Source organism: Cottoperca gobio, chromosome 6 (assembly GCF_900634415.1).
Source record: "Cottoperca gobio chromosome 6, fCotGob3.1, whole genome shotgun sequence".
In the NCBI taxonomy this organism is placed as follows: domain Eukaryota; kingdom Metazoa; phylum Chordata; class Actinopteri; order Perciformes; family Bovichtidae; genus Cottoperca; species Cottoperca gobio.
The window spans coordinates 24,260,649-24,272,621 of record NC_041360.1 but is presented as its reverse complement, the minus strand read 5'-3'; the positions used below and the strand labels follow the sequence as shown (position 1 = coordinate 24,272,621).

Below are 11,973 nucleotides of genomic sequence, written 5' to 3'. Positions count from 1 at the left end.
TTCTCCCCAATTGTTCCTCTTCTCCCTGCTCTTCCCATGCCGCCGCTTAGGCGCTGGATACGGGGCGGTTTGTGATCGACCAGCGGCTCGATGAATATGGCGTGTATTGGGGACGCAGACCCTTTCACCGCTGCGATACCTGCCACTAAAGTTGAACTCACGGTCTCTTGTAGGTGAGTACCAACTGCTGCTGGTTTCCCACACATGTTTATATATATATGAAATAGTTTGGACATTTGACACTTGACAGAGAGTAACTGGCGGTCACTACGATGGATGTAGTGGAGAGTAAACGCACCGTTCGCGACCCTGTTCATTGCTGTTTCCATTATATCATTTTAACCTGACACGCGTCCTTTTTAAGGGTCAGTTTTCTCTTTGTACACAGTAGTGGAGGTTGAATGATAAGATAGGGGCTTAAATGGGGAGTTTGAATGGAAATACAGCTGGATACTGTGCGTCTGTTTGCAGTGGTTTGCCTTTATAATCGCCAGATGGAAGTCAGAGTTGACATGTCTTTACTGTACTGCTCCGATACAGATGCCACATGCTCATCTGTGGAAATGTATGTTTTTATCACATCACTTTTTCTAGCCTGGTAATAATGTAATATTCTACAATATTACATATTTGTCTATGGATTTTGTGCTTGCAGACTGGATGAAGCAGGGGATTGTGGCAGTTTTACTACTGAAGCAGCCTCCTCTCCACTCCTCTCTGATCATAGCAGTAATAGTAGAGGGGTGGGCTGTAGATGGGGTTGGGAGGGAGGGATGGGGTCATTTCTGGATGCTGCAACTGGCTTATGAGACTTATCTACTGTAGTCACGTTCGTTATTCATTATGTTTCTTCACTCATTTATTCTCAATTTTCCTTTTAATGTGTCACCCATCACTATAATATCAATACAGTATTGAAAGAAGATACTGTATTATCTAGGATGTTGGATATCGTGATATACTCTAGCTGAGAGTATGTCTTAAATAGTTCACTCTTCTATTCTACCTCTACCCGGTCATCATATCCGCACTAGTAATGATAATTTTTCCAGTTTCCTGTGTGTAAACACCTAGAGCTAACTATTACTCTCATTTTTATTATGAATGTTGTCGTATTAAGGCGTTAATTCACCCAGCTCTATAGGTTATGCTGTTTAAGATATTATTTGACTGGAAAACTAAGTCTTGTAAACCAGTTTTGAGATAATGAGCAGAAGAACAAAGACTTTGAACTGAATTATGTTTCCACTGACCTAAAATCTGCCAGCTGCTGTTGTTGTTTTATGTCGTTTTAAGATAAAAGTGTGTATAATGACTCAACAGAAGAAGTCAGCCTGTTAATGATCTGAACAATTTGAGATCAGAGCCTTTGAAGTCCTTTCTTCCAAAATGAGGAAGCCACCATCTGGACAAAATAATTGTTTTTTTGAAATGATTGCATCATGAAAGAAAAGCTCTTCTGTGTTATGAATCATTTATGTTTTCTTACACATTGCTGTTCTTATACAAACTATTTTTTTTTATAAGATTGTGAACACAATTATAGAAAATGGATTAATGGGCATAGCATTGAAAAAACTGCAGCAACCTTTCTTTAATGGTTGTAAAGGAGTTTTAAGGGCCATTAAATGATGTGTTGTTTACGTGTGTATCTCCCAGGAGGAGGTGTACCGATGTGGACGGAGCTTCTACAGCTCACACTGACCTGTGATTGACAAACACGTTAAAGTCACCTCTCACAAATAATAGGAGAAAACTAATTAATGAATCACATTTTAATCACGATTTTGGCTTCCAACAATTAAATGAGCATAATCAGCTATTGACATTTAAAATACGTGCTCCGCTCATAGAAAACTTGACTGCATGTTGTGGCTGCAGTCAGCGTAGAAGAGTAATATACAGAGAGACACAACGGACCCTGAATTCAGGTGAAGAAGAACCTTATATTAATTCTTATTTTGATGCAAGGACTTGTTAATTAGCAGGAATGTAGCACGACGTGGAAGTGAGGGCAGTGCTCTCTTTATATAAATGTGAAAGTGAGATAAAAGTATTTTATCCCCAAAAATCAGAGAATGAATCGTGATAAATAATACATGTAAAGTTGTTGAGCAGCTATAGTTTGTTGTTTTCTTTTTGGATCCTTGAAAATGTGAATTTTAGTCTAAAATCCACAGTTTTTATATAGTATTGAGCTGAAAAAACCTCTGAAATAAAAATAAATCAATGTCCCTATTACTCTGGAAAGCTACAGGTGCTGTTACTTTTGTAAGAAGTCGCTTCCAGGGAGGTTTTTAACTGGGACATTATTTCTAGAGTGACCAGTTTTATTTCAGTTTTCAATGCTGCGAGCAGCACAAACCAGATCCCACTTACCTCCATTGTGTTGAGTTGACGGCAGAAATCTCAATGACAGATATCCCAACACCTCTGGGAATGAGACTATATTTTGAAAATATATTGTTTTCTGAGCTTCTTATTCCTAACAGAAAGCCTGTGTTTCAAACTGGAGGTGTGGAGTGTGAAAGGCAGGAGTGTTTACCCTGCAGCGAGGCTCTTAAGAGAGATGCTATCGATTTACATTATGGGGAATGTATGATTGTGAATTTTTGGCGCATGATCCATAACCAGGGACTAAAAGACAGGATATCTTGGCCTCTGATTCATTGATTTTTGACTATTCATTCTTGTAATCCGTGCCTGCGTGTACTCCAACTTTATGGAAGTGCAACACGAAATCTCTCTGAAAAGCACTCGGCACTCTGAAAGCTGAAATTCTTGCTCTGCCCCGGCAGTGAAGGAGAAGTGTACTCAAGGATGTTTCAGTACGTCATGACATCAGTGCTGTGGTCCAAGGAGCAACAGACTCAACCAGAGAGGGTAGAAAAGCTTTTCAGCCTGGTATTATATCATTGATTAAGCAATCTGCATCAGGGCTGCGACTAATGAGTACTTCAGTTATTGATTGATCTGACAATGAATTTCCTGATTAATTGTAAACCATAATTACACTGTAAAATGGCCTTCACGATATCCCAGAGCCCAAGGTTACGTTTTCAAACTGTCTGGGTTTGGATTCGATTTCATTCTGGGGTCTGTGATTGATATGAGACGATATCATATTCCATAATCCGTTACATTTACATCAAGAATAAAAATTGACCTCCTGTTGTTGGAGGTCTGGTTGCTCACTAACAGCGGCGGCGCTACGCCGAAATGGTCAAGCAGACATGCCATGAGAATTTCAAAATAAAGGCGTATCTTAAAGATGATGATATTTATCAATGTTTTCACTTTGCTTCCTTGATGTTGGATTGTTGATCATTGAATCGACATATCGATCAATATCCATAGATCGTTACTACTACTACTACCTACTAAATATCACGTCTTCATCCATAAGATGAAGTGGCCGGTATAGTTTCCACTACTTGACAGACACATCCATTGGTAAACTACTAGGTTTGACTATTTCCAAACAGAAAACATTGATTGATCACTGTTCTTTGGCTGCTGAGCTGATGGCAGAGTCGCCACTCACCCAACACAGAATTTACCAGCCCTGAGCTGGTGGGTGGTGTGATTCTCCCACTTTGGTGTCTCTGCATGTCGGCAAAGCTACTGAAGCATTCATTCTAGATAGATCCCTTCCTTCAGTGAAAGCCCTCCTTCACTCAATAAATCCAAGCCATGGCAGCACCCATCATGTGTGTAGTCAAGCAGAAGAACTGACAGATTGATTAACTCTAGTCCAATATTGTGCATCAGTGAGAAGCAAATACCCCATTCTGTTTGACTGATGACTGTCTATCACTCCTGATCACAAGGCCTTGATGAAACACACACACACACACACACACACACACACACACACACACACACACACACACACACACAGATGGAGTTGAGTTTTGTGCATGGATAGTAAACAGGCAGGCCTTTAGAGCCGCAGACAGAGAATGTTTGTGCACAAAGATGTCTGTGTTCACGGTAGTGTGGCTGTCACCTGATCTGAGTGGTCCACAGCGGAGAGATAGCCATGACCTTTGGGCACAAAAGGTAGGTAGTGTATCCAGTCGAAGAATTGAAGTGTTGTGATGTGGCTGTATTGAAGTCGGACGCTGACCTGCTGAGAGGCAGGTCGATGTGTCACAGCCAATGTTGCACTTTACGCGATGAAGGTGAAGAAAGAGACAGAAAGACTTGTTGGAGCAGAGAAGGATTCCTGTGTGCAAGTTATGTTTTAGTACTTTACATAAACAACTGACATCGCTGCAATGTTAAGCAGGTTCACCAGACACGTACATTTGAGAGGAAGAGAAGGACATGAGTTACAATCAGGGGCAAAGATTCCTCTCGGTACAGTTTGTTTATGTAATCTATCGCTTTTTCCAATTGATTTATTATGTTATCTTTCTTACCATTTTTCATACTTATTGGTTCATACACTTCCTCTCGATTCCATTTGTTCTCATTAATTACCGGGTAGATCTGTTGACTACCAACAAAAAGCAAAGAAGTACAAGTTCAAAACATCTTTAATGAAACAAAGTTAAATGAAAACAGACTAACTAGATCCCCAGTCCCCCCCCCCCCCCCACACTCCTCACTGTTGCTCCTCCTTGTGGCTTTGCCACCTGAATAATTGGGCCTCCGTTTTACAAATCCTTAGCTGGAGCAGAAGCAAAGAGCATAAAACCAGCGGATCAAGGCTGTCTCATGTGGTGGTACTAAACCGCAGGAGGCCCAGGGGGGGTCATGCTCAATGGGTGCATTAATTAGTTTTTAAAGGAGTCATTTGGACTAATTAAGGCTCCAGCCAGCCACTGTAGCTTCACCTGGTTACCTCTGAGAGCCGACATGGCTCCATCACCTCCTGCCCTCTTTGTTCCTCTGCTTTCATCTTTTGCATAGCCATTTTCCTCCATCTCTGGGATTGATGCGGGCAGATTTGAAGACATTCTGTTGATTGGATCAGTGTTTGATGCCTTTCCATTCAGTACAATATGTGATTTGAATGTAGCTAGTGTGCTTTGTACCTAAAACAATCCAGCAAAGACGTCACAGTGTAGCATAATACATTCTAAATACAATAAATTGTTGTAATATGTAACGCTATATAGTTAATATAGCCTACATTTTGTAACTATGTTATCTGTATATGAGGAAATGTGGTTAGTTTTAGTTTTATTATTGGATGCACATCACTTTCCCCTCTGCTCACACACAAATACACACTGAGACTCTGAGAAAATCGCTGCGAGTTAAGAGTGTCTCTGGTGCTTCAAAGGTTGATTGATCGGAGCAGCTCAGAATTTTCTTCAGACTAAATTGACCTTATTGATCTGGAGATATCTTCTCAGCAGGACAAGCTTGTGCTGTTCATTACTGAGGGGACCTCTTTATTAGAAACGTCACATCAGTAGACTTCGGTTACGCAACGGGAGTCAGCGCCCACGCTGCAATTTGGACTTCAGGAAGCAAGAAGGCAAAGAAGTTTTCTTGCTGTGAAGGTTTCCTTCTTGCTTCTTGTGCTCCTGTGGAGTCGGGTGAGCGGAGGCTGGCACTAACACTGCCAGGGTTAATGCTTCCAATCCCACCGGGGCCACCCAGGCTAAAAATGTAGGCACTCACATCCATCTCATAGCATGTGTTACGGTAGATGGAGGAATGGTTGAAATCGTTGCGTTGACGGCTGTTTCACAAGTGTAATATACAGTATACTTATTGTTGCTAATACAGGTAATATGATGCAATTAAAGGTATAATATGCAGCATTGTCCTATAAAACAATCCCTCTCAATCATCCCTTATGGCGCACTAGAAGTGTGTCTGTGTCTGCAGAGACCCTGCCCTCTTTTTCTTTCTTATTTAGCTGTGTTTTTACACATTTCTGGGCATCAAGAAAGAGCCTTTAGGCACCACGTGGGTCTGTAACCCCCCAGCCAATAAGCAGGGTGTGCAGCCCCTTCTCATTCCCAGGTCGTCAAATACCGCCACTTTGTCACAACCCTTAGCGTCCGATGCAGAGGCACAGGTTCCATTTTAGTGTGTATACAAAGCAGTTGAAAGACAATTTCTACAACCGGATTGTACATAGTTTAAATATTGTTTATAGAGATGAAAACAAAAAGCCAAGTCTTGTCAGAGGATAGCTAATTTTGGACAATGCGTTCCGCCTCTTTTGCTGTTTGTCAAAATCCCGCTCAAACGTGATTGGTCAATGATACTAATTCAAACAGAAACCAGGATGCTTCTGATGCCAAAATCTTGTCCCGTTGCCTTCAGATTGTGCATTCACATGCAGATATCTGTTTATAGAGATTATGTAACCTGTTTGACAATTACAGCTTTGGGTGGGAGGGTGTATGAGTAAGGCAAATGATACAGTATGTGCACATGATCTTTACTTTGAATGCATCACTATGAATTTTTCGTATATTTGCTTGAAAATTATATTACAATGTATTACATTAATAATTAACAAAGCATCTCCAAGCCCACACCCCTGTTGAGATGAAATCCTATTTGATTCTCATTTTATGTCTCACTGCAGCGATGTTCTCTTTTTTTGGAGAACACATTTTGGAAAATGTAATCTCAATTGCCCCCGCAGATGGAAGTCCCCCCCCCCATCCTTCCTCTTTATCCTCACATACAGGTATTTAAAGCTCCAGCTGCCATGTTTAGGTGGCTGTGATGTAACTGGTGGGATTTCAAATGTAATTCTGGTGTCGAGGAGGGACCGCTCTCGTAAATGTTTGATGAACGTCAAGGCACTCTGCTCGGACCGCCCAGACGTTTCCAGGGCTGCCCGCGGTGGAAAGGGCTTTTTAAAGAGTCGCCCGTCTCTATCAGGGCCAGGTGGAAGCCCCAGGGTGCACATGATTCAGAGGGAGGTTACCATATCCATATAAGTGTGTGCACTTCTGCCAGCACTCGTACACATACAGATGCCTCCTCTCTTTCATACACTCCTTACACTCTTTTTTTCTTCTTCTTCTCTTCACTGGATCTCTTCCCCTGCCCCCACTCATACTTCTCTGGGAGCCGACAGAGTACTATATTACTTTTTATTGGACATTTATCCCATTTGGCAGGTGAAGTCGCCCACTTCTCACTCCTGCACAATCTCTCAGACTTTCCGCCAGTCATAAACACAGCCGCGATGTGACTAGGCCCGATTCCATCGCTTATTATCATTTATTTAAGGTCTCAAAGCCGGGGAAAAGTCGGTAGGCGTGCCCTGACAGCGAGTCAGCAGAGCGTGGCGTTTTACCATCTGGGCCACACTGGGATCAGCACAACACGAGTGCCTGATCTAGATACATCACTAGCCATCAACGGCTTGAAGACACTCAGTGCTTGTCATACAGGACAGGACGGGCGACAGAACGCTCGCCCCGCAGCTAGCATGATAGCGGGAACCTCTTTCCCCGCTCCCCCTTCGTCTCTCTTCTCTGTCAGGACAGCTCAATATGGACGAAGTCACTCTGCTGCGATTACTGCAGTTTAAAGTGAATCTCCCTATTAAGAATCAAAATCACACAGTGTGGGCTTGGAGAGTTTGTTGTGGCTCTTACTTCATGGAGCAGGGGGGGGCAAAGGTCATCTTAAATCCATGCCAGTCAAAGGATTCCTAATGTGACTGGAAACTGGAGAAAAAGGCATCAAATATCCATAAAGACTTGAGAGACCTCTCCTGCAGCATAATTAATTTCTTCGTGTCCCATCTGTATCCACAGTATAATCCAAGCACTTCCCCAGAATATGGTTAAATTCATAACTTCTGTCTCAATCATCACGCACGTCCTGTTAAGCTCGCAACTTGGCGTGCGTGTCAGTTTGTGCACATGAGATCCTGCTTCGGGAGAAGAAAGGCTTTATCTTTATTAGAGGATTTTGGTGAAACTGGATCATGTTTTATCGAGAAAATGTTTTCTGGTTTTCCCTTTCCTCCACTGAATTAGTCTTCCTCTTTAAAATGTAATTTAATAGAGTATAGTTATACATTTCATGCCTGTTTTACCTTTTGATGTTGAGTAAAATGCTTTTGCTCATTTGCTATACAACAGTATAATATGGGGTAAAATGTCCTGCTGGACCTTCTGCTGATGGCCAACACACTCATATGATTTTGTCTTTCTGGGTTAGCTCTGTGAAAGCTTTATGTAAGATTTGGCAGGAGTCCAAGCTGAGTAAGTGAAGGGTTCACATCAGCCCCTTTGGGTGTTGTCCGCCCCGTCCCTGTCCTCCTGGGACCTGGACACTGCAAGCAAATGACCAAGAGGTAAAACCACAAATGCCCACCAGTGACGTAACAGGCCGGGTTTCCCTTCCCTGAGCCGGAGCTTTCTTCTTCTTTCTTCCTTCTCGGCTCCCAGGCTGCAGTGACTTGTCGTCTTTGTGTGCATATTTAATTCCTTCAGAGCTGTTTAACCGCGGTGTACCTTAGTGGTGCCGAGCATCTGCTCTGCAATGGGACTCTTTGGTGCATTTATCTCTCCCCATGCAAAGAGCAAAGACTGGAGTGTCATGTAAATTTGATGGCAGCCTCCACTGTTGTTGCTGGCACCCAGGGAGTGCAAAAATGTGAAAAATAGTTCCTCTCTTCCGCTATTTTCTCTGTATGTTTAAAATATAAATGGGCTCCACTTTAAGCTCGATGTTATAGTGTGTTTAATGTTGCTGCCTCAGTGACTGGATGAGATGGCTTTTGTTAATCAAGTCGGAGGAGGATTATGGTTAAACAAGTTGTCGGGGTCAGTGAGCGAGCTAATTAGGCCAGTTTGTAATAATGTAATAACTTTTGAGATTCACTTTCTGTGTTGAAGTGGTCGAGCTGTGCAATTATTTTTAATGTTTCTCTTTGTGTTCTTGTTTTTCAGAAACCTGCTGGACAGAGACACGTTCTCCAAGTCTGATCCAAGTAAGCTTGTCACACACATGAACACAAATACCAGCTACCAACAAAGCCCCCCCCCCCACGCACACACACACACACACACACACACACACACACACACACACACACACACACACACACACATGCACATTAAATTCTGCACACAAACAGAAATATCCACAGACAAACATCCACCACATGCAGGCAGATATTAACTGTACAAACACAGGCTTGCATGCACTACATATGGACACACACACACACACACACACACACACACACACACACACACACACACACACACACACACACACACACACACACACACATGCACATTAAATTCTGCACACAAACAGAAATATCCACAGACAAACATCCACCACATGCAGGCAGATATTAACTGTACAAACACAGGCTTGCATGCACTACATATGGACACACACACACACACACACACACACACACACACACACACACACACTCTGCCTCGCCTGTGTGAATCAGTAGACATTTGCATATGTCAGGGGTCGTATTCGTCACTGTTCTCTCTCCCAATGTGAGTGAGGGGAACCAGATCATCCTCACACACAAACCAGCCACTTCCCTCTTACAGATTAAAGGACGCTCGCACACACACACACGCACACACACACACACACACACACACACACACGTTCGTACACACACACACACGTTCACACATACACACTCCTTCCTCCCTTGACAGCAGGGGTTCAATTTGTCAACTGGTCCAGTGGTTTTTAAAGGCCCAGTCTGTAATCCAGCAGTAATTTGCCTTGATAGAAAAACATAAAGTGTTTTTAGAGAATGGTTTTGTCTTTAGCTAACATGTAAACACTAGAGCTGGGTATCAAACCTTATTTCTTTTGTACAGATTGAAATTCAGCCATATTCAAAACTATCAAATACCAAAAACTGGCATTTAGTGAAAGGTCAGGATCATAATACCAAATGTATCACACAGCTGATCAGCCACACACCTCTTTCTACCAACTGGGATAAAGTAAGTACGGGTTCACAGACGATGCTGTCAGGTGGATCAGTGATCCTGGTTCATAGCAACTTCTTCACATATTTCTTAACGCACGTTGTGAAAGACGGCAAGCTATGATTGGTTGATGATTGGTGGAGTGACCACCTCAAAAAGAAAGAATATTGAAACGGGTTTATATTCCTCAAATGAGTAAAAAGGTATTGTCCAGTTCTCTGTATCACAACCACCTTCTCAGCAGGATTGTTGAAAGTGAAACCCAGCCTGACTAAATGCTGAGACCAGATCCTCTCATACTCACGTTCACGGGCACATGTGCACACACAAGCTTGAATATTGTAAAGTAGTTCCTTGCTGCTTTCATCTGTCGTGCCAGCTTTGTTTTCTGTAACAGACTGTGACAGTCCTGTCTGTTAAAAGCCCTCTAAAAATAAAACACATGATGGTAGGAAAATATGAAGTTGAAATATATGTATCTTTTTTTTTTTACTCTCTATTCACGTGGGGTTTTGTTACCATGCATTCCTTGCTTCATGCCCACAATATTCAGCACTTTGCCACCTGGGTAATGTACAGTGAACCCAATAGTGTTGGCCAGTGTGCGTGAACTCATAATTGATGAGTTCCCAGAATTGCGGATTGTACCTTTAAGTGTCAGGCGGTGGGAGAGGAGGACGAGCATCCCTGCCCACCCCAACATTTATGCAAGGAGGCACTTGTGCTGCGTCCATGTCTCTGCTCTGCTGACAGCACTGGCCCCAGTCACACAGCATTAGACCGCCTCAGCAGAGCCACACACACACACACAAAAAGTGCACACATCCAGGGCCCCAGGCAGGCTCACGCACCATATTCATATTAGCTTATAAAACTGGACAACAATTCTGTGTTTTGTGTGTTTATACAGTATGTATGTGCATTTTAGCTGCTGCAGGAATGTGCATGTGCTTTGATCAGTGTGCTTCAGTAGATTGTAAAAGGGCATTTAGCAGACGGGAACATTGCACCGTAGATATCTACATTCAAAATAGAGATGGTGTTCGGTTGCTATTGTCAGTCTCTTTCCCTCATCATCAACCTGAATAGGAAGAGTTGAAAGTCCGCCGGTACGGATGGCAAGATGCATCCCTATTTACGGGCGTATGATTGATGTATTGCTATTCACCCCCCCCCCCCTTCCCGCGCACAATAACGCAGAGACCATGTGCCATCTGATGCTTCATTGCAAGATTAAAGGATGACTGTATATTCCAGCAGCTGAGCCCCTGCTCGCTGCACACCACCCACAATGCAACATATACAACATCCCGATTGACAGTCTGCCAAAACACGGCAAGTTTGAGCACTTCTGCCGCCGCACCAGACGCAGGGTAATTAGGACCTTTGTTTTTTGTGTTTGCACTCAAAAACAGCGTGACATTTTCATCATGGCTGTGATTCAGAAAAAACTAAATGTTAGTAATATTCTAACTTTTCTGGGCGCAGCAGGAGCGTCGTTCTAAAAGATGGAAAGGTCAGTTTTGGGAGGGAAAAAACTGGAATTCATCAAATAGGATGATTTTCGCTTCAGTCCCACTGCTAATGAAACCATGATTAAATCAGTCATGTCATTTCATCAGTAGGTGGTAGCTCATACATTAACTCAGGCATAAATTTACAATTAATTAATGCTGTAATTAATGATAATGCTCAGTGGAAGGTGTTGCCTTCATAATCAGATGTCACAAGATCAACTCATGTTCTTTTTATAGGGTGTCTGATTGCCTTCCCAGACCCTGATTTTAGAGTTTTTAATGCTTCATTTAAATAGTTTCACCTTTTGGCTTCAATGAGCTTCTCTGCTGTATATAACATATACATATACAAAGTTAATCTTTTTAATTTTGCATCATGTTTTGGAAGAAACATTCTGTTAAAGGTAATGTAACCTTAACTTAGATATTTACATATGTTTCATTAACATGTGTGGCTGTAAAAGAGTTTAATGAGCCTTCATAACCCGTAACAGAGCATGTAATGCTTCAAAAAATAGTTTTCAGTAGACTGAGTCCGA

General features: G+C 42.4%; 1 protein-coding gene across 1 annotated transcript in view; it reads left to right on the top strand.

Moving 5' to 3' along the window:
• The window catches only part of LOC115009587 (copine-8-like), a 58,979-nt gene continuing 47,006 nt past the window's right edge, over nucleotides 1–11,973 (top strand). The window contains 2 exon segments of the mRNA XM_029433681.1: nucleotides 1–173; nucleotides 8,892–8,932. Of these exon segments, the coding sequence (XP_029289541.1) occupies nucleotides 91–173; nucleotides 8,892–8,932 (124 nt within the window). The 5' untranslated portion in view covers nucleotides 1–90.